This window comes from Anser anser, assembly GCF_964211835.1.
Source record: "Anser anser genome assembly, chromosome: 5".
NCBI lineage: Eukaryota > Metazoa > Chordata > Aves > Anseriformes > Anatidae > Anser > Anser anser.
In genome coordinates, this window is record NC_139725.1 from 27,022,256 (window position 1) to 27,044,145 (window position 21,890).

The 21,890-nt window shown below is 35.5% G+C and overlaps 1 protein-coding gene across 5 annotated transcripts in view; it reads right to left on the reverse strand.

Moving 5' to 3' along the window:
* Positions 1–13,987: 13,987 nt before the first annotated feature.
* The window catches only part of FMN1 (formin 1), a 211,846-nt gene continuing 203,943 nt past the window's right edge, over positions 13,988–21,890 (reverse strand). For all 5 annotated transcript variants that reach the window (XM_083839382.1, XM_083839384.1, XM_083839383.1 and 2 more), the window contains one exon: positions 13,988–21,146. In XM_083839382.1, coding sequence (XP_083695508.1) covers positions 21,102–21,146 — 45 coding nt within the window. In that variant the 3' untranslated portion in view covers positions 13,988–21,101. The remainder of the gene's footprint in view (positions 21,147–21,890) is intronic.

Consider the following 21,890-nt stretch of genomic DNA (forward strand, 5'->3'; position numbering starts at 1 on the left):
AAGAGTAGGGAACACCTTTGCAACACAGAATTTTACAAGCTCTCAGTGAGGACAGAAGAGATGAATAGATGGAATTATGAAGGAGTACAAGAAGAGCTGTCATTTCCTTTCACCTTCTCTGTCCCTGTTGACTGCACTTGAACAAGGCTGGTGCTGAGGAAAGACTGCTGCCGCAGACGGTGGATTGCGGCCACCCAGCTGGGAGGAGATGGCAGCAGCACTGCAGATGCTGTCTTTCTAACCTGCTGCTCTGCCAGGTGTCCGGAGGACTAGGTCAGTCCTTCCAGAGCAATGCTGCGGTCTTCAGCAGCCGTGGCGTTTTCTGCCCTTGTGGTGAAAGCTGCTTAGATGGGGATCAGCACCTCATCGTACCACACTGAGGACAGCCTCTTATTTCACACAAGCCTTTGAGCAGTAACAAAGCCATGCTCATTTTCAGACTTGCACCTTTTCATTCAAAGGAGAGTCAATGACACAGTTGAGCCTACAGTCCCTTGAGTGAGCAGCATGTTGTGGCACACAGGGGTAACCAGAGGCAGATGTCCAGCACCCAGCTGTGAAAGGCAGGGTGGTGATAAGACACTGCTGCTTTTTCCTCATGTGCAGCCCTTTTGAAATAATGCAGCTGACCAGTCTATGGAGTACTGCTTCTTTGGGTACTTTAAAAGCTTTTTCTTCAGTCTCCTCTATTTTATTTTTCTTTATTTTTTTTTTTGGGGGGGGGGTATGGTGAGGGGGGTGGGAAGGAAGCTTCTAAAATTTACTGAAAGGGAAATAACATTAAAATCATCATTTGTAAAAGGCATTTGACCTTTTCTGGTCGGAGATTTAGGCACAATTGCATGCAATAAATTTCCATGAAGAGATGTGAAAATATATCTTTATCTGAAGATTTAAAACAGAGAGAACAACCTCCTGGGCTTACCTTTCTAATACTTTCTAGTATTATGGCCTTATTATTTATATGCTAACAAGCTGAGGCAGTCATTATAATTTACATTTGGCCTTCATACCAACTTTGAATTGAAGATATGTCCACTGTGAAGTCCTGCGTGCTTTATAGATAGTTGCACTGATCAAAAGAAGATGAGAGGGAGAGAGAGAGATCACACACCTCAATCAGGTTTCAGGGGACGGATAGAAATAAGGCTATTTTTTTCTGTCTTCCCAGCGAGGTAGGCTAGATTCCTGTTCAGGATTTCCGTGTGTGCTCTGCAACCCATGTGTTGTGCAGTAGATTTGCACACACGTGATAAGACTAAGGCATCAAGAGCGAGTCGGGCTGGCTGAGCATATGCGAGACATCTGAGCAACACATGGGTGCGGTAGGTGCGGCGTGCTCTGGACGGGTCAGTGGAACAGGCAGCACCGTGGCTGCGCTCCAGCCGCCTGTCAGCAGCGCTGCCTGCCCGGAAAAAAGGGCATTGCGTCTCCAAAAATGATGTGGTAATTTAAGCCTGTAATTCACCTTCTCCTGAGCAAAAAAGTAAAAGGGAACACTGGGGAACTGTAGCCTTGGGGACTGATATTTTGTGCTGCCCAGCATACAAGCCTGGCCTGGAGCTGTTAGTTCCAACAGACTTCTGAAAGGAGAAACACCAAATCACCGGTAGAAGATGGAGCCTGCAATGCTGCTTTGCTTAAACCAGTATACCACAGACTGCTCCTTCTCTTTTAAAATAGCATAGGTCTTATTCAGTCCGAAGAATTCAAACTTGCTTTAGAAACTTCCCTAATTATTGAAATACATCAGTCACTCAGTATCGGCAGTAGAAGGTCCGAAATTATTTCTGGCTGACTGTGCTTACTTGGGCAGCTGCACTAATCAAAGGGAGGAGCTGCACAATTTAAAATTTTGGAGAACGAAAAAAATAATGTATATCTGGACTTAGTATGGACTTACACTGGAGGTATCACTGCTATGTATTTTTACAAATCATCAGATCTTGGCCTTAAGGTATCAAAAAGTTTAACCATAATAAGATTTGGGCACCTTGCTTTATTTTTTATTTATCAGCTAGGACTTAAACCAGAAATACACAGCAACATAAAGGTATGGTAAAAAATCTCAGTAGTGCAGATTTTTGATGCTACCTTGTAATGCAGCTTCATAAAAACATCTGAAGCCTGTCTGCACTGCCTGCCTGGGAATGTAGCTGATGACTTTAAGGTGCCCTTTGACAATGTGTGGCTTCTGGCTGCCTGAATTCCTCCCTGAGCTTTTGTGGGTCTGGGGGGAGGAGTACAGAAATTTTAACTGTCACTTGCTCACTCTCTTATTATTTTCTAAAAATATTGAAAATGAAATTCATAGTCTGTCTCTTTTAAATGGTCGAGGATCAAGATGTGAGGATCAAACTATATATACTGACATAAAAGAAGAATGTTTGGGTTCACTTTAAAAAAAATAAATTTCTAAGTTGCAAGAAGCAATAATTCCTCTTTGCTTTGATACAGATGTAAGTCACATAGCTTGGGGATGAATCAAATAGAGAAGTTACAATGACTCCCAATAAAATTTCTGCAAATAAATTTTGAAATTGCCGTGTTTGCATTTCTTTTTTAAAGAAAGCCTTATGGAAACAGCTATATTCCAATTCATATTACAAGAGATCAAAAGAACAAAGGTTAAAATAATATCTCCATCTCTGGAATAATTGAGAGCTATATCTTAACCTTCTGTCTAGTAATACCAATATGGATTCCAGCAAGAACGCAATTGGAAAGAATTAATGTGTCAGTTACAGCTCGTCTGGGACACCAACACTAAAATTCATTAATCATAATTTTATAGCTATTGCATGGCATCAGTACAGAGCACTGTTAAGATTGTTTGATTTATTTAATAATGAATCTGCAGACCATTATATTGTTTTTCCTTTAAGTTAAACTATACCAAATTTCTACAGTTCATAATTAATTTGTTGAGGACTAAAGGCACAGTTATTTTTATATTTTAAAAAATGTATGTATTCTCAATCTTACCTCTATTTTAGTGTATTCTTCTTTTCAGGGAATAAAAAGTTGTGCTATATAGATGTAACATACATGTATTTGTCTTTCTAAAAAAACGGTATCAAATGCCTAGTAATGCATTAGATATTTTTAATGTCTGAAAAATGAACATTTTCCATGTTTACACATAAAAGTATGTGCCAGTATCCCAATCTTCTTAACAGTGTACTTTATGAGTGATAATTATAAAATAAAATCAACGGTGACGGTAATCACAACAGTAAGCATGAAAAATTTATTGAGGAGGGGGACAGGGTTGTGGGTACTCAGTAAAGTTTATTTCTAGACATTTGCAATCAATGGCAATGATGAAGGCTAGCTGAACCTCTCTCCTTAGGATCTGAAGGACCTTGAACGTCCCTTGGGAAACAGATGTGCATGAGGAACATATATGAGGAACATTTTTTTCCATTTTTGTTGTTAATTTGTTTCAGCTCCAAATGAATGAAGAGGGTAGATTTTGGAAGCTAAGTTAGATCTAGCAAATAAAAAGAGAAAGAAAACTATGTGTGCAATGGAAAGATCTTACTGAATGGATCTAAATCCTATGGTAGGTAATTTGATCTAATTTTTGCAGAAAGGCAAATGCCAGATGTTTGCTCCACTTTGATCTTAATAACACTTTAGGCTGCAGACAATAAGATTGGTTTAAAATTTATTGTCTCTTTGATTTCTCCATTCTAACGCTTTTTAAATTCTTTACACAAGACAGATCTATATATAGGCAACTGGGGTGGCATCAGAAGCGTTGTATACTTAAGACATTCTTGAAAACCTCACTGTGGAACAGTGTTTGCTGTTTTATGCATCAAAACAAAGCCAGATTTTATACAAGCAACATTCAATTTTCTTTTATTATAATGTCTCTTTTTATTTTGCATATGAAGTTCTGATGGTTGCATCTGTGGCACAGCTCCTTATATGCTTTTATCTTTCAATAACCTTATTAGAAGTCAAGACAATATATTAAATCAACATTAAGCAGCAGGAGTTGAAAGAAAAGTTCATCCATTCTCTTGCATAGGGAATAATCTATGTAGATCTTCAATTTCACCTTTAGATTGCTTTTAGGAATCTTTGTGTACAGAATATGTTTTAAAAGGGTGGACACCAGTGAAAGCCTCTGAGGAACCACATCTTCCAAGAAGTCTTGCCTTCAGTTTGGATCTACAGGTTCAAGGATGCCATTGCTCTGTGCATATGAGTTGAACTCAGCCTAAGGCAGTTTATTAAGTCGTCTCAGGTTTCTAGCAGAGTGTCTTATATATTCACTATTATTGCGAAACAGTGGAAAGCAAGTGAGGCTGAGAACAAGTGATAGAGACAGAGCAATGGTTGAAAAGAAAGAAATGGAAAAAAAAGTCCTGGTGTGCAGCCTGAATATCTTATCATAATTCTCTGGCATAGTTCACAGCCATCTGTCCCTTACATCCGTGCATGATGTCTCTAAACAATTGTTTTCACTCTGCTCAGCCCAGTAATCTGAAAGTTCAAAAAGTCAGAGTCAATTTTTCTCTGAAGGAAATTCTGACTTTTGTCTGGTGATGAAATTGCCAGTTGTTAGCCAACTGATAGAACAGCTACCCTGGCAGGTTTAATTTCAGCTGGCAAGTGTGTTAGGGCTCCCTACTCCTCTACAATTAAGTTTAGTTCTTGCAGCGATGTTCTTCATAAAACAAAAGAAAACTTCCTTTATTCGGAAACAAATATTTTAATTCACTACCAGGAACAAAACATTATACACCGATGTATGGTAATAAATATTCTCTTTCCTATCACATCACTGTGATAAGTGAGAAGACTTCCATTTTCCTCACTCTGAGAGACTGAAGCTCGGTAAAGCAAAAATGTCCCCCAGTGTGAATTGCTTAGGTTCAAATGCTTCTTCACAACTTTTCTTCATTATCCTTGCCACATCTCCAGAATGAAAATTTCTTTAATGTAGTCTACTGTCTTTATTTATCACAGGTACTCTGAAGTACTGTTTGCATAATTCCAAGGCATCTTTTGTCATCTTCTCTTAGACATAGTACACCACCTGTACCATTAGAAAAGACTGAACAACTAACTCACAAAACATAGAGGTTTAAATGTCATTTGATTTCAATTAAGAACTGTGCAGAAGCACTGGTTTGCTAAAAAGGCATGATATTATGAGACTCCAAAAAAAAAGTTGCCTTTGTGCATCATAACTGAAAGGTGTGCAAATGCTACCCAATGAAGTTTAATGGAAGCCACACAAGGAAGGATTTTAGTCTCGACATTTATCTTTACCAACACATAGAACCACCTTGATCTGTTTTACTGTTTGTGAAAAAAGAAGGTAGTGTCTATTTCACAGGATAGAATAGGAAGTAAGAGTCAGTGTGATGGATGGTGGAAAGAAACAGAGGGCAAGAGGGAAGAAATATGTGCATCAGGTACTGATCTCAAAGATGAGGTCTAGTCTACTGTCAGAATGTGCATAAATAGCTTAATAATAACAGGGGTGATGTATTGGCATTAGTGTGAAAGTAGGACTATACTCAGTTTGAGCAAATGTATTACATTGTCAGAAAAAAGACATCCGGGTAGGGTACAGTTTATATTTGTTCGATATGAATAGACTACACAAGAACAAATCAAGTACAAATCAATTCCTGTGGAAACATTAAGGCATTTTCCAAGCAGATCTCACTGCAGTAACCTCTGCCATCTCTGTGGCAGTGAATCTGTCACATTTGCTTACAGGGGGTCTATCTATCTGCACTTCTGTGTGGCCGATAGACCTCAGATAAATTTTAACCTCACAAACACATTTACCAGTAATAATATAACTGCAAAAGCTCTAAGTATGTTCTTTAACTAACATCACTGAATGGGTGGGACAAACCCTGCTTTCTGTCCCAGTAAGGGTTATCAGGGAAATTTTCCTTTAATCTTCTGTGAAGATTACATCATACTGTTGAGCGCTCCAACATTTAGGAATGACATTCAATTGTGTCACCAGTTCTCTCTTCACTTAACCTGCCTGTCCCACCAGGCAGCTCAGCTTCCATCGGGGGTGATATACTGGAAATAATAATAAGAAAATCACTTGGTGAGGCGATGCTGAAGCAAGGAACTTTTATGCTGAGGAGAACCCTCTGAAAAGTGAGTATTGGTGCTACTTGCATCTTGTCCTTGCTGGCAAGGGGATGAGCTCAGGGAAGAGTGCAATATCAGAAATATGTCTGCAGTGTATCCTTGATGTAAGTTCAACAGTTTGCTGCTTTAATCTGTTGCTGTCAGTGCCAGTACAACCAATATCTCCTGGGGACTGATCTGGTTTATTGCTCCATTCATAGATTTTTATTTTATTTTATTTGTGTTATTCAGAAAATGCTTCATTCAACGTTGCAGGTCTTGCTTGCTTGAAGCACTTAAGTCTCATCTTTGGTGATTTTCAGTAAAGTTGTTCTTTGATCTGTTATTTCTTTTCCAAATAAAAATAGCATTAGGCACCAAATTTGGTTCTGGGTTTCTCAGATTTCTGAGGCTTGCATTAAATCAATTTGCTGCTGAGAAGCATGCTGACTGATAGCAACCTAAATAGCTTCTCTGATCTGTGGATCGTGCCTCTAAGAATAAACCAAGCATAGTGTCTATTCATATGAAATATTACAAAGGAGCAACAGACTGTAGGCTTTCATCAAGGCTCATTGTTGGTCCAAACAGCCTGGAAGCTGGGGTGGCAGCTCTAATTTTTCTAGTTTCAGCCTTAGTCTGTTTGGCCTTGCAAAAAAACTAACCTTATAGTACAACCTTGGACGGGACTTTTTTTTTGCAGAAGGCAGAAGCTGCCAGAGCTTATCTGTGGGGCTACGTCTGGGGACGGACTTCCACAATGCAAGACCTGGAGTGCTTATTACCCTCTGAGTTGAAATCGGATGTTACTCCCTGAGGCACAGGTCAACACGTCCGTCATGCATAGACGAGACCGTCTGCTCCTCTCAGTTGGAGAGGGATGTTATTTTCTTAAGGAGCAGGATGTTATTCCTAGAGGTCTGCCCCTTGGTAGGGTCAAGAGTAATATTTTATGGTTAATGTTTATGATTAATTTTGGCTGTGGCCTTTCTTTTCAGAATTTCTATGGTGTCAGTTCAAGTTGGTAAGGGGAAAGCTTGACAAGGTTAAGGCGTGAACCATATACTCACTTTTCCTTCCAAAGTAAATACTACAACAACAATGCACATGGGAACCAAGGAGCACATTCCTAAATCAAACCATAAGATTCACACAGGGAACTAAAACAGTAGGATTCAAGAGGGTGGGTTTTTTGCCTTTTTTTTTTTTCTTTTTAATCCAAAGGATACATTTTCAGAAGGATGCCTTGGGAATTAGCTCAACACAATCCCGGGAGCAAAAAGGGCAGTTTGGCATCAGATTTCTTGTGCTCACATTACTTAAAAATTAGTATTGTCTTTGCCCCTTTTCCCTCAAAAAATATCTGTTAAAGAAGTAAGGTGAATGATTCTCAGCTGTTCAATACTGCTTAAAGGAAAGGACATGCTAGCCTCACAGTGTGATGCAAGTTTATCTTGAATGTATGTTAATCTTGCTTTTGGAATACATCCAGATTTTCTGCCTGGCTTTGAATAGGATCTTTAGCCTTCTATGCAACCTGTTCTCTTTTTAAGAATCTTCTCTTTTCTCAGCTTCTGGAAACTCTGATTTCCCTTCACATCTTTTGCTTATGCAATTGTTTCACAGTAAACTTGAGGTTGGATTTGGTTTGCTACTTTAGAAGACACTTAAGACCAGAGAGATGGGAAATTTCTTTTAAAATCTCAAGGCATTCTTTTTGTTGTCAGGACATGGTGTATGAGTACAAAGAAGATGTATTCTTCTGCTGTTGTTAAAACTTCCAAAATAGGTTATTGTATGTAAGCCATAAAGATGATGACTTCAGAAGTGTGTACATGAAGCAGTCTCAGAACTCTACCTTCAGTGATCTACATCATCTTTTTGGAGTTGTGGAATGCATCATCAAAGCATAGGGGGGAAAAATGATAATTATATGAGATCTTCTGATGATGATTTTAAATCAGGAAAAAAAAGAGGGCAAAATTCACATGGTGAAACACCTTCTCTCTCTCTCTTTAATTCTCAGTTCTTACTCATCCTCTAGCAACTAATTTCTGTGGTCAGAGGATATATCTGACATTGTGCTTTCCTTTCAAATACAAAGAACTTAAAATAAAAAGAATCTTTAAAATTACTGAACTTCAGACTCTAAGAGGAATAATATTTTGGGAGTTCATCCATCTCAAACATCAAAAGCATTTTGTGATAATTAAAGCTCCATTATCCCACATCATGAATGCATGTCCTCTGAACATTTGCATCATACCATCTCTCAAAGACAGGGTGATTATGACTGCTCCAAATCAGATATAAAAGTTAGCACTGCTAGCCTTCATCAATACTTCAATGGAAATCAAAAATGCTCAAAGTAAAAAAAAAGGCACATCACACTTCTGTCTGGTTCATAACAAATCAATGCCACAAAATAATGCTATAGACACTGTGAGTAGGATCAGCAAAGAGCATCATCTTGCCCTCTTTTGAGGTTAATGAGAAATGGAAGATAGAAAAGTAGACACCAACATTTTATAACGTTTCCCTTAACTCACACACCTTGTCTTTTGAAGAAGGTCTTAACTCACATCATCATATGGTGATCTGTGGCTCAAGCTTTTCATTAAGACATTAGTTTTAAATTCTACTGCTTGTCTATTTACATAATTGTACAGTTCTCAGTGGTTGATTCACACTATTTCGATTAGCTATGAATCATGTAGTAGGCTTTGTCTGTGACTCTGTGACTAGTAGAGTTGGAAGTAAAGATTCTTAAGTGCTAATACAAATTCTTATAAGTATGATCAATAAGTATGAATAATCTTATAAGTATGATTAATTTTTTCTCAGAAAGAGTGGTCAGGCATTGGAATGGGTTGCCCAGGGAGATGGTGGAGTCACCATCCCTGGGGGTGTTTAAGGAAAGATTGGACGCGGTGCTTAGGGACATGGTTTAGTGGGTGACATCGGTGGTCGGATGATGGTTGGACCAGATGATCTTGGAGGTCTTTTCCAACCTTAATGATTCTATGATCTAATAATCTGGCTGAGAATTTTGCAGATCTATTAGTAGAGTTAATTTCATAAATCATTTCAAAAGGTTTAATCATTTATTGCAGTCCTAGCATTTAGAGTTTGAATACATTTCATCATTAGTAATGAACAAACGTAGGAGATAGACGAATGTACATTCAATTAACAAGGGTTTCTTAAACAGGGAGACAGAAAGAGAAAAACAGCAAAGAATTACAGGAACGACACAATGTCAAAAGAAAAAAAAAAAGAGAGAGAAAATAATAGTCTTGTAACACTGCGAATGAAGAAATTATTCCTCACTCACTCCTCACATTCTTTTTAAGAAGTTGCAGAGGGTTTTTATGAAGGCCCAGCATGCCTAAACAATTTCAGTCAAAAAGAATAAGTTGTGAAAGTTAAATCACCACTCATTTCTTCTGATGCTGTCTTCAGCTGCGATCTGTGAAGCCTGTTTCTTTCATCAGAGACAGATAATACAGTACTGTAAGACCAAATTTTCTTAAGTGTGCGGGGACTACCTGTACGAAAACCTATTAACCTATATGGAAACCTATTAACCTAACATTAACCTATACGGAAACCAGAAGCTTCTGAAGCCTATGCCTCCACTGTCATATAGAAAAAACTGGACACATTTATGGTTGTTTGCAAGATGCAAAACAAACAACAACAACAACAAAAACTCTAGAGCAAATAAAGCCAAGGAAATGCAGCAAACATGCAGCAAAACCAGGACTTGACAACTGTCACATTTTTTCATCCTTCCAAAGAAACCAGCACAAAGTGAAAGGCAAGTGAAAGGCATATCCTATTTAGCTGTCTCTGTGCCTTGTTCTCTTTGCATCTGGAATCCCTTGGTTTGTTGACTCACGGTATTGGGCCTCTCAAGACCAAGGACTGCTTTGTTTGACCTGGTGTATTCATCAATATTTGCATTGTTAATTTCATTATTTTGCAAAGCACCTTGTCTCATGAAAGAGGTTACACAAAGAAATCACCAGTCTGCTTTGATTAAAGTTTTCTCAGAAGTTAATCTAAAATTCTACTGTCATCAGCTCATTTGGTTTTAAATTATTTCAATAACTACAGTATTCCAGCTTTTGATTTTGTGCAATCCTGAAACAACAGATATATGAAAATTTCACTATATATTAGTGAAGTATATGTATTTTTATATTAAAGCTATGGTTGGATCAATTTCTTCAGCCATATAAACAGCATAGCTTCTGATTGAAGTGTATATATTTACATATATATATACACACATATAAGTGCATAATTATAAATATGTTTACATATTTATAAACAAAATAAGTTAGGAATAATTGCATGCTTTTATCTACAATTTTAACCCATAGATAAATAGTTGTAACGTCTATGGGTATGAAATGGTGCATCTCTGAAATTACTGAATTGTATAAATCTTATCTGCCTATTAATTAGAAGAAGACAATTCAACAATTACAACATTTTACAATAGTCTACCATAAATTCATTCTGTATTTATGAAATAACACTTTTCAATAACTCTAAAGGTGAAATACACTAACAATGAAATAGTGAAGAATTCTACAGCATAGGGAAAAAAATAAGGTTTATATCTGATGACACCTTTGTATGTTCAGAAGAGTAGCATTTATTTTAAAACTGAAGGATGGGTCCAACTATTTTGAACTTCTATTCAGTTTTGGTGTTATTGCATAGGTTTATTCTTGGAAATTCACTTCAAGACACTAGGCAATAAAAAAATGAGAGAATGAAAGACAGCAAGTGTCTCTCTAAATTGGACTACTTTGGCTTAGCTAATTTTTATTAGGATGATCATTACACACGTGTTTTAACTGTTCAGTGTCTATATAGATAGTTCTAACATGTTTCTCACTGTGGTAATTTAAGCTTCTGTCTTATTTTCCCAATACCCATGTGTCCCTTCTCTTCTACAGGAAGTGGATTGTAAACCATTCTTCATGTTTGGTTAATGCCTAAATCTTGTTGATTATTTCTATCTAGCATCTCCAATTCATTTACATAGCTGAAATCTTTATTCAAGTTCTTGTCCTCTCCAGTCTTAATACAGAGTTTATTCAGTTTTTAAAAACAAAAAAAAAGAACAAAACAAACAAAAAAAATACTGTTTGATCATGTCACTGTAGATTTGTTGAGTATCGCCACTGATTCCCTCTTTTTAACTCAAATAGTTTGTCGTGATTTTCAAGGTCTTTCATAGTATATCTCTGTCTTATTCTCCGTTGACATGATCACTCCAACCTCTGGTAACAACCTTCTAACACACTTATGCTGTTCTCAGAAACATCTAAGAAACCACTTTCTATTTATTTATTTATTTATCTATTTATTTATTTATTTATTTTTGTGATACATGATGCCAAAAACACCTCTTATTTATTTATTTATTATTTTTGTGATACATGATGCCAAACCCACCTCAAATATACCAGTCTTCGGAAAGTTGCCTAGCATCCTGGCAAGGATGCTTCCAGTTTCTGTACTCCCCAAAAGGTCATGAAATTTCTCTATAATTTTATTTATAAATTGAAGCTGTTTCCTATTCTGACTTTAGAGAAATTGGAAAAAAATATCTGTAATGATGTACAGTAAGGTTTTCTAGGCTATCAATCTAGAGTAATACAAGTAACAGTAAAATATAGGTAAAATGATAATGTAATTTACATTTTTTTTCTTAGTTAATGGAACTCAAATATTAGTGTCTGAAGACATGAAGGATACATCCTTTGAGACACTATTTTAATATTATTTTGTGGGCAGCATGCTTTGATTTATTGAAAGTCATTTAAGAGCTTTTCAATATTATGTATCTGGAAATGTGATGAGTTGCCAAAAGTAGCATGAGAACTAAAGGAAATTCACATCCCCAGAAATGTGTGCAAATTGTTTCAGACACAATCCTCCCAAACATTTATTAAAATATCTTCAACAAATTTACATCTGTAACCTACTTATTTTAATGCTTTGCAGATCTCCAAAATACTATGTATCTTTTTAACAAGTGCACTGAATCTGGAATATTAACTGGATCAGTAAAGTAGAGTAAAACCTACAGCATCTCAAGAATATATTTTACACAGAAATTTTAAATACAATTGATAAGACGAACAAAAATAGAGGAGGAAAATATAGTCTTTTATTTACAGACAATGGTTCCTTAAGAATTTAGTTTAAAAATAAATACTCAATTCCATTACAATAACTTTTACAAAGTTAATCATGTGTACATTTTGTTTTTGAGAAAATTAAACTTTCAGTTACATAGTAGAAACACACACACGCATGTGTGTGCACATACACACACACACATATATGTAATTACAATGTAAAGAGAGGAAAAAAGCACCTGAATCTATTTAGCTTATTCTTTTTGGACATTTACATTATATTTACCCAATAACTACTCAAAGGACTTAAATTTCTGAAAAAAATATATTAAACCATACTAATATTCCATTTTTGTAGTACATTTTGTGGTATGAAAAGTGCAACATTGAGCTCACTTCAAATGACAGCAAATATATTACTGCTGAGTGTATGTGTTAACATAAAGGCAAAACTATGATTTTATTAAAGCAAATCACATGCAGACATGAGAGACTAAACCCTGTTATGTCTGTGAAACGTGCTAGGTACACACAGGATATTAATAGCATTGCAAGAGAATTTGCCATTTTGCTATGTCTTCAAAGAGAAGTTAGAGAGCCAAAGAGGCCTGTATTTTGATGTTTTTGAGTCAGATGGAGAGAAGAGAGGGAAGAGTACCAACAACAATAATGTTCAACAGTGCAACTATTCAACTCAAATTGATTGGAAAGGAAAAGAAAAAAATCTCAAAATAACTAAATAGAAGTTGAAAATCATACTATAATCCTACTAAAAACACTTTCTAGAGGCCAACTCTGATTCCTCCCAAAATAATCTTTCTTTATTTTTGCTTCCTGTACATTTGAACATGACTAAGCTTTTAGCTTTGTACTTCAGAAAGTAATAGCTGAGTGGTATTCTGTATGAAATGACAGGTTGTATTTTCAAAATCAAAACATTGAAGTTTAAATCGTCTTTTCAAAGAGACTGGGGCACTTAGAAGCCTAAGACTCACTGAATGATTCCAATGTGTTGAAGTTACTTTTGAAAATTAGATGTGGCCTTTTTATGTTGCCCTGTATGATATTAAAATTTTACTCATTCTGCTCTCACAGTACATATGGTTTGCTTGTAGTTTTCCTGGACAGGGGCAGCTTTTGTTCTATACCTGAAAAACAGTGCCATTATAACAAATATGTATTTTCAAAAAACTGTAAGAGTATATACTGCCAGCCATTAGCTGGGTATTCACAGCTTTGCTGGACTTGTACAAGAAATAGCACTTTTCCCCACTCCCTGTAAACAGTCCTCATCCAATTTCATCTTACATGGAGCATGAGCTTTATCTTCCTTTGCAAGAGATATCAGTGACATTTCAAAACCAGTGCAATACGACAAGAATGCACTTCATTTGATGTATCTTTTCTGAACATGACACCTGAAAATCCTCTCAAGTTTTTCCCTTTTTCAAGCTATATGCAGATGAAACTATGCTGTACATGCTACAGTAGCTAGCAGATTGGACCTGTTGAGCATGCACGTGGATTATTTCACCTGACTAGTACTCAAGGCCCCATAGAAGCTTGTCCAAGACAAGCTGGCTTGATTATCTGATATAAAATCATCTCTGAATTAAAACAAACCAACAAAATCCCAACACTTCAATAGGAAATTCAATGAGGATGGATTTCTTCAAATCAAAATCAAAATCAACTAGGAAGAGTGAGCTTTGTATATTTTTAATGACGTTTTAACCAGCTTCTTTGTTTTCAGGTATGTTACAGAGTCCTTTTATTTGGCCCATTGATAAGTGAGTGAAAATATGTATAAAACATAATGCAAAAGACACTCAGATAGAATTCTCATATCACACATACTTTTGGTCTAAAATAGAGCAAAAGCCTTGGTTACATAATTAAATGCACAAGTTCTGCCTCCTACTCAGAGACAGGCTTTCTTGATGTAAAACAATAAGGAACAGAAATGCATGAAACGTTGTACTGATTGTCTAACCCTTTGAAACTGAAGCTGTTTAGCTGAATTACTAAGGTTCAAATCATGCTCAGCAAAGCTGAGTAAGTCTTTACTGTGGCTTGGAAGCTAAATGACCTCTCTTCACCCAATAGTTGAGTTTTTCTTTGACATTTAGCAACTAGTTTTATAACTATGTGACTTTACTTTTGATAAAACAAGGAGAGTGGGGAATAGGGCAGGAGCTCCTCGGGCCAGTTTGTTGAATTAGAACATTACAGGGAATCTTTAAGGAATGAGATTCATACCTGAACCTTCTAATTTCTTTACAGCTTTCCTAAAACACGCTAGACTGTAACACAAAATGAACAACCGGAATGAAAAGGAATCAGAAGGATTGTTTTCATGCAGAATGGAAAAACAAAACAGAACAACAACACAGTTTTGTTCCTTCACCTTCTTGTCAGATTTGAAAGAAATAGAGAATAGAACTGTGATCTTGCTCTATTTTTTGTATGAAATGGTATATTTCCACCTAGTCTCGAATAAACTCACACCACAAAAACTTACTCTAAGAAAGTAAAACAAATAAACAAAATAAAACAAACAAAAAAACTATAAAAAGAACATGGCTTTTACCCAGTGCATAGTCATTAGCTGCTAATGGAAATATATTCCTTGAACTACAACTGGCTAAGAAATAAGCAGCAGGTGCCATACAATAAATATTTTAATTTGCTGATTATAGATGCTTCAGGCAGCAGGAAATAGAATCACATTTTTTGATTTCTACAGTTATGCAGTTTCTGTAACATGTTATCTCTGAACGGATGCATAGGATGAGCATTTGCCCAGCAAAAATGGAATGTATTTACAGCATGCCAAATGAGAAAGTGAAAAATTAGAACTACAAGCTTGATCCTTCTGGGAGAAAGCAAATGGATCATTTGGATTTTTTAACGAGTAATTCACATCACAGAAGATTGACCAAAATTTTGCTGCAGATTCTAAAAATGATTAAAGAAAGACTTTCAAATGGTGAACAGATATTACAGCTCTTCTTCCTTAAAGTCACTGTATCTTAACCTATAAGGATGCTGTATGCCAGAGTCAATATGGTACATGAATCTGAGGCCGTGTCAATACGCTTTAGGACTTTACGTTTATCAAGTACATTACAGTTCATTAGGAATCACAAAAACATCCCACCCTCATCTTCAGGATTATACTGTGCCCCAGCTAACTTGTAACTGCAGTGGAAACAATAGTTATCAGTAATGACAAAATCTCGCAGCATCATTTGCCCTAAGCTACAACCACCTGTTTATGATTAAACGAGGTTGAAAACTCAGGTGGTGTGGCTGCTAAATTCTTCTTACCCTTAGGAAAATATGAAGATTCCTGTCAGGGCAATACATGGAAACCTGAAATGCAACTGCCTGTCGGCACCTTGTTAATGGATCTCTCAACAGTTTTAGTCAACCTTTAGTGTAGTCAACCTTTTAGTGGTCACAGCACAGTAAAAGAGTAAGAAAATATACACGATCCTGTTCATATTAAATTATATGAACAATAAAAACAAAAATACAGGCACAGAATTAAATTCATATATGAATATATGAATGTAGCATTTCTGAAAATCCATATAGCCTAATTAAAGAATACATACAAAATTTCTGCTATTTTGGAAGAGTCTGCTAGCCTCTACTTTAATCTGGAAATATAACTATGATCTCTTTCCCCTTTGAAAATGTATACCCCTTGACTGTATTTTCCAGTCCCCCTTCCAGCAGTCCCTGGGGCAATCTTGGCTCAGGGAATTGTACTGCAGTGTAACTCCACAGCAGCTGTGGTTTTAGGAGTTGATGGCCAATGGCAAATATTCCATGCAAACAACCTCATCCTCCATCCTCCAAAAGCTACCAGAACTCCAGTTAGCTGTTGAGGCAGATCCCACCACAGAAAAGAAATCCACATCCCATACAGGAACAGCTTAGGATAATCCTCATGACAAGATTCAAAAAGAGATATTGTTCAGTTCCATGACCCCATAATGTCCTCTACAGATATTTTTAACTGTGGTCCGCAAGAACACTCATATACATAAAATTACTCGTGTATATAAGCACTTACAGTAACAGCTTCTATGAAAAGGCTTTGTATTTCCTCAGTATTAGATTGCTGATTTGAGAATCGTTTCCTGCATTATGTTCTACACCACACTATTTGTGATATTTTAAATTTAAAATCACAACAAAGAGTTGCTTGGCTATGAATATTTTTTCTTTATAGATGACAAAATAAATATTTTTTTATTGGGTCTTTTGACATACTTCTAGATTTTTCTGTTGAGAGAGACTATGTGATCTGGAAAGTCAATGTACATGGGATTCAGCTTAGCACATCTGAGCTGAGTCCAGTAATTTGCATTAGACTACATCAACCTTTCAGAAAGATCGTCCAACCTGATTTGAAAGCATCAGAGAAGAATGGACAAACCACAACTACCTTTGCTAACTTCTTTCTGTGGTTAACTAGGCTCATTACTAACAGTTTGGAATTTACTTCTAATTTTAATATCTCTTCTGTTTTTAATTTTCAGATTTTTTTTTTTTGTGATACTTTTCCTTGTTAGCTCAAGGAGCCACTTAGTTCCTAATATTTTCCCTCTCTGAAGCAACTTATTGACTACAATCAAGTTATCTCTTAACATTCTATCTTCATATTTATATGCAAATATATAGGCTTATCTTCATAAGAGAAAAGCCAAAGAGAACTCTCCAGACAGCAAATCCTGAAACCCATTATCATAAATTAATAAAGTCTAAAGGAGTTTAAAATGAATAAATAATGAGTGAGATCCATAACAAAATTAAACAAGACCCAGACAAGGCCATGAATAAGCAAAAACTAGATGGATATGATTTTCTGACACTTTAATATTAGCCTGGTGCCTAAACACAGATTATGGAGCTGGATTTTCAAAATCACATCAGTGCTGTAATGAGATACATATTTCTTACTTGTTGGGGTGTTTCAGAAATTTCACACCCACACAAGATTAAGGCATCATATCAATATAAATACAGTCTTCCACTGCCTCATATTCATCAGGTAGGAAAGATGTTTAGATCAGAGAAAGAAACTGCTACCAATTTACTAGAATATCAGGGCAGTAAGAATCCTGTGCCTCATATGGAAAACAGAATATTTTGTTCATGTTCTATGTAGAAAACAATTAGACTGGTCAGGGATACCCTGGCTGTTGGAGGAATATCCTCAGCAAGTCAGAAAGTTTGAAATCCTGTATAAGCTCCACCCTTCCTAGAACTGCTGATGCTCAATTATTTTTCTCTCTGCTTTCTGAATATTCCAACCACTGGACTTGCATTTTCCGTATGTACAGAAACTGAAGAACACAGTTTCTGTTTTGTTGAAAAAATGTCTAAGTTAAATACACAAGTATATATATTATTCAAGCTATACACTTACAACCTTAAAATAAAGCACATGGTAAAATACATATGAGTCATGGCAAAACATCTGGGTAGTTCTCATAGATTAATAAAAACACCATGAAAATATAATTTATACTGTAAAAATATCTCAAAGGTGCTAAAAATTCTTTCATTTTACTACCAATAAGTAGTAACATTGTAAATACATTAAACAGCACTTCACAAATTAGAGATTTACTCACCTAAATTGAGTTCTTAATTAGTAAATTAATTCATTATTAAATTAATTCATTAGCAAACTGATAATCCAGTTTATAAGATAGCAATGTATACATACCATTTTTTGTGTAAAAAGCACCTACTGAGCAACATGGGTTTTAATAGTGTTTTGCTTAACAGACTGTAAGAAGCTTGGCAACAATAGGACAGTAAACAAACAAAGCAAAACAAAAATTCTCAAGACAGATCTACTTTGTGGTCACAGAAGCAAATTCCGTGTTGTGTAGAGGTATTTTAAATTAACTAGCTTGGAAAATGGTAACTGCCTTGCTACAGTTGGTTGGCTTAATTTAGTCCATTCTTTACTTTTACTTCCTTGACAACAATGTAGACATTTACCAGAGACTTTTGTTCCCTTCTGTCTTTTTATTTTCTTTCTTTTCCCTTTCTGTACTCCTTTTCTTCACCCCTCAAATTAGAAAGATCCAGTTAAAGTCAGGCACCAAACTAAATTTAAACTTAAAACATAACTTTTGATGACACTTGGTGACCTCAAGATGAATGCTGGTTGATGCCTATTTGTTACATCTGTAGCACCTAGGCATTTCATAATTTAACAGTTTACACAGTATGTAATATCTGTTAATATCTCTTCTTTAATTCAAGTTTAGTTAAGGTCAGCAAGAATACCATTAGTCACGGTTTGATGACACCTCTGGGTACCTGTAGGGGTGTCAGTGTGAAATTTAGCTGATTAATTCCATCCGAGATTCTTAAAGTCTTGAGTAAGAGAATGAGTCAAATGCTCTAGATGCACTTTTTTTCTACTTCACTTAAAAACAGTATAACTACTAGTAGACAATTTAAGTCACAGGTGAAATTGTAAGCTAAACCTCCATCTTGAGAGAAAGGTTGCAACAACTAGAGATATGGAAGAAATAATGCCTCTGTGCTACATAAGTTTTGAAGACTTCTGAAAAATAGCCTAAATTCTTAAAACTTTGGCTAGTTAATAATCTGAAAAAAAATTATAAATCTGATCAAGGAATGCTTTACATCAAAAATTTTAATTTTAACCCCTTTTTATATACATTTTTCAACATTTCAAAATGAAAAGTCAGTCTGAACTGAAAAATGAAACTTCACATATAGAAATTTTGAAACAGGCTATTTCAATAATTTAAAAACTTCTTGCCATAATATATTTTAATGAGAATTTTCAAGATCAATTCTTTTTCACAAACATTGCTACTTTTGTTGATTAGTATTCCAAATAAAACATTTCATTGAAAAATTCCCAATTAATTCAAATTGCAATATACACTATCTTCGTGATAGAAAACCATATCAAAATTCAACAGTTGTTTGCTTAAAGACTCATCAGAATTGCCTTGCTTGCTCTTGTTCTTTGGTTGTTATAAGCATTATTGCTCCTGTTATTTATCACTGATAATATTGGAAATAAATGTAGTTTATCTATTTGGTGTAAGACAGAAAACTTGGAATGATAGAACCAAACAAATCTTTGTAATTTATTTTTCTGCAATGGAAATAGTGGAACTAAAACTTAGTTATTTTTGTTGGTCTATTATTGACTGTTTTCATAAGAATTATGCTTACGTTTCTCAAGTATATCCATAGCAGCTAGATACTCCAAAACATACTGGGCAATCTTGATTCCCTTATTTTTATGTATGCAAGAATGAGAGAGAGACTCATTTAAGAAACCTGTAATATATGAAATCTTCAAGCTACATTCACCAACAACTGAGCAACAAGTGTTCATTTCTATTGATGAAGTTGTCTCACATGTATCCTTTCTGTTTACTAAGTGAAAGGACTAATGCCTTGCCCACAGTGTCTTTTGTACTTGGTTCTTTACCTAATTTATCTTCCTATCCAATTTCAGATACCATTATCATAAAGAAGGGGATTTCTCTCTTATGGACAGAAGAAGCATATTCTCTCCATTTTTTTCTTCATATTTATAGGCCATTATCATGCTTGTATTTAACTGTCAATTTTCTGTTTTATGTTAAATTAACTTCTGCTTCAAGATCTTTACTTCTAAGAGTCTGAATCCTTAAAATGCAGTCAGAATCTTCAAGCAACAGTGGATGTTCGGTGGATTTTTTTTCAGGCTCTGTTACTTCACAGGCAATTATGACAATGTTACAGGATGACAGCAAACTCTTATTTCTTCCTCAAGTTTTACTTTTAAAATTATTATATATATATATATTCTGGATACATTCTTCACATAAATATAGCAGGACAAGACCAGGCTGCAAAATATATGTTAGAGAGAATTATTAATTTTTTAACAGAAAGCTTTCAATAGATTTGAAAGCCAGAGATTAAATGGCAAGTGTATAACTTCATGGAGACACACTGTTATATTTTAGCTCAATGAATAATAAAGACATCATTTTATGGAACTGGTAGTTTCAATACATGCTGAAATAAAAATATATTTCTTAATCATTTTTCTTTTGGAGCTCAGAATTTAGGAAATGTTAAATTGAAACCATAAAAATAATGAATCAGTTATGCCATTGATCATACAGCTAAAGAATTTGAAGCTATTCCTTTTAATGTGCAAAATATTGCTTTCATTTCAATGTGTGGCATAAGCTGAGGCTTCTATAAAAATATTTATAGTAAAATACAGAATAAATCTATAACTATATTTAATCAATTTTAGAAAGGTGCATCCAATACTCAAGACACTGTAAAATTACTTACTGCTGAAGTAAACAAAAAAATATGTAATAGTCCTTTGTGAGCTGAATGGCATATTCGCTCTAATCTACACAAAGCCCTGTAAATAACCTACAGGTTGTTAGTCATTACTTAACCCAGCATCCAAAATTCTCATTTTAGCTTTTCCATATTATTGCATTACATATAGAGTACTTTAAATAACCATTAACAACCAGATGCATTTTAAGCAATGTGAGGAAGAATTACAGAAAATCATTCTGAATTCCCAAGTAAAAAACATCTTAGAACTCCTTCCTCTGAAAGTACAAACTCCTTTGAAGGAACTGAAAAATCTTTAGTGGATTGTCTTGGAACAGATCAGCAAAGCAGAATTCAATAGCTAACATAAGGTGCTCCCTGGGCCACGGGTGTAGTAAAGCATCATGAAAAGTATTAAGACACACTATCATTTTCATCTTTCTTCTCTCAGTTGGCAGTCACGTTGGCTTCCTTCTGACGTAGTCTTTCTTTCTGTTGTTAAAAAAAAGTGCTTTATTATCATTCTTTCCTCTAATTTTCCATCTTCTCTCAAGTTGCCATAAGCATTTAGTCTAGAATACTAAGAAGTACTGAATGAGTCACAGCAGATTAGAGTTTTCCTTAATTCAAAAAAAACCACAAAAAAAACCCCTCCTGGAACACTCAAGGGAGGCTCTCAACCACTGCATTACTTACTGTAGGGAAACTAAGCTTGCTTTAGCTACTCAGTTGTCAAATACCGTGTGCCTTTAAAAATACCCCAACTAACCAGCATCTCTGTGAAGACTAGTGCAGCTAGAGAAAACTAGATACATTTCTACTGTGACTCTTAACACCTTTTGTCCAGAACGGTTTCTGCTGACATAAAGACTCTAATTTAGCATTAGGCAGATTGTGTTGTCTAATGACCTCTTCGTCTTCCCAACAAAGTTTAGTCAATCATACCTCTGCCGCCTGTCCTGCAATTGATATGCTGTGTTGGGAATGGAAATAATATACCGATTCCTTCATGAACATTTCCTTCCCTTAATCTCTCGCATCCCATAGTTTAAGAAATGTGACTCTAACATCTTTGCCTTGCATAAAGATAAAAAACATTTTTATCTACAGTGTCAATTATTAGTCCTCTTTTTGTGACCTATGAAAAAAACTGGGAAACAGTAAGGAACAAAATGGGGATTCAATCCCTTCTACCATATTCAACAGAGCAAACAACATTTTGTAAGGTTTTGAAGA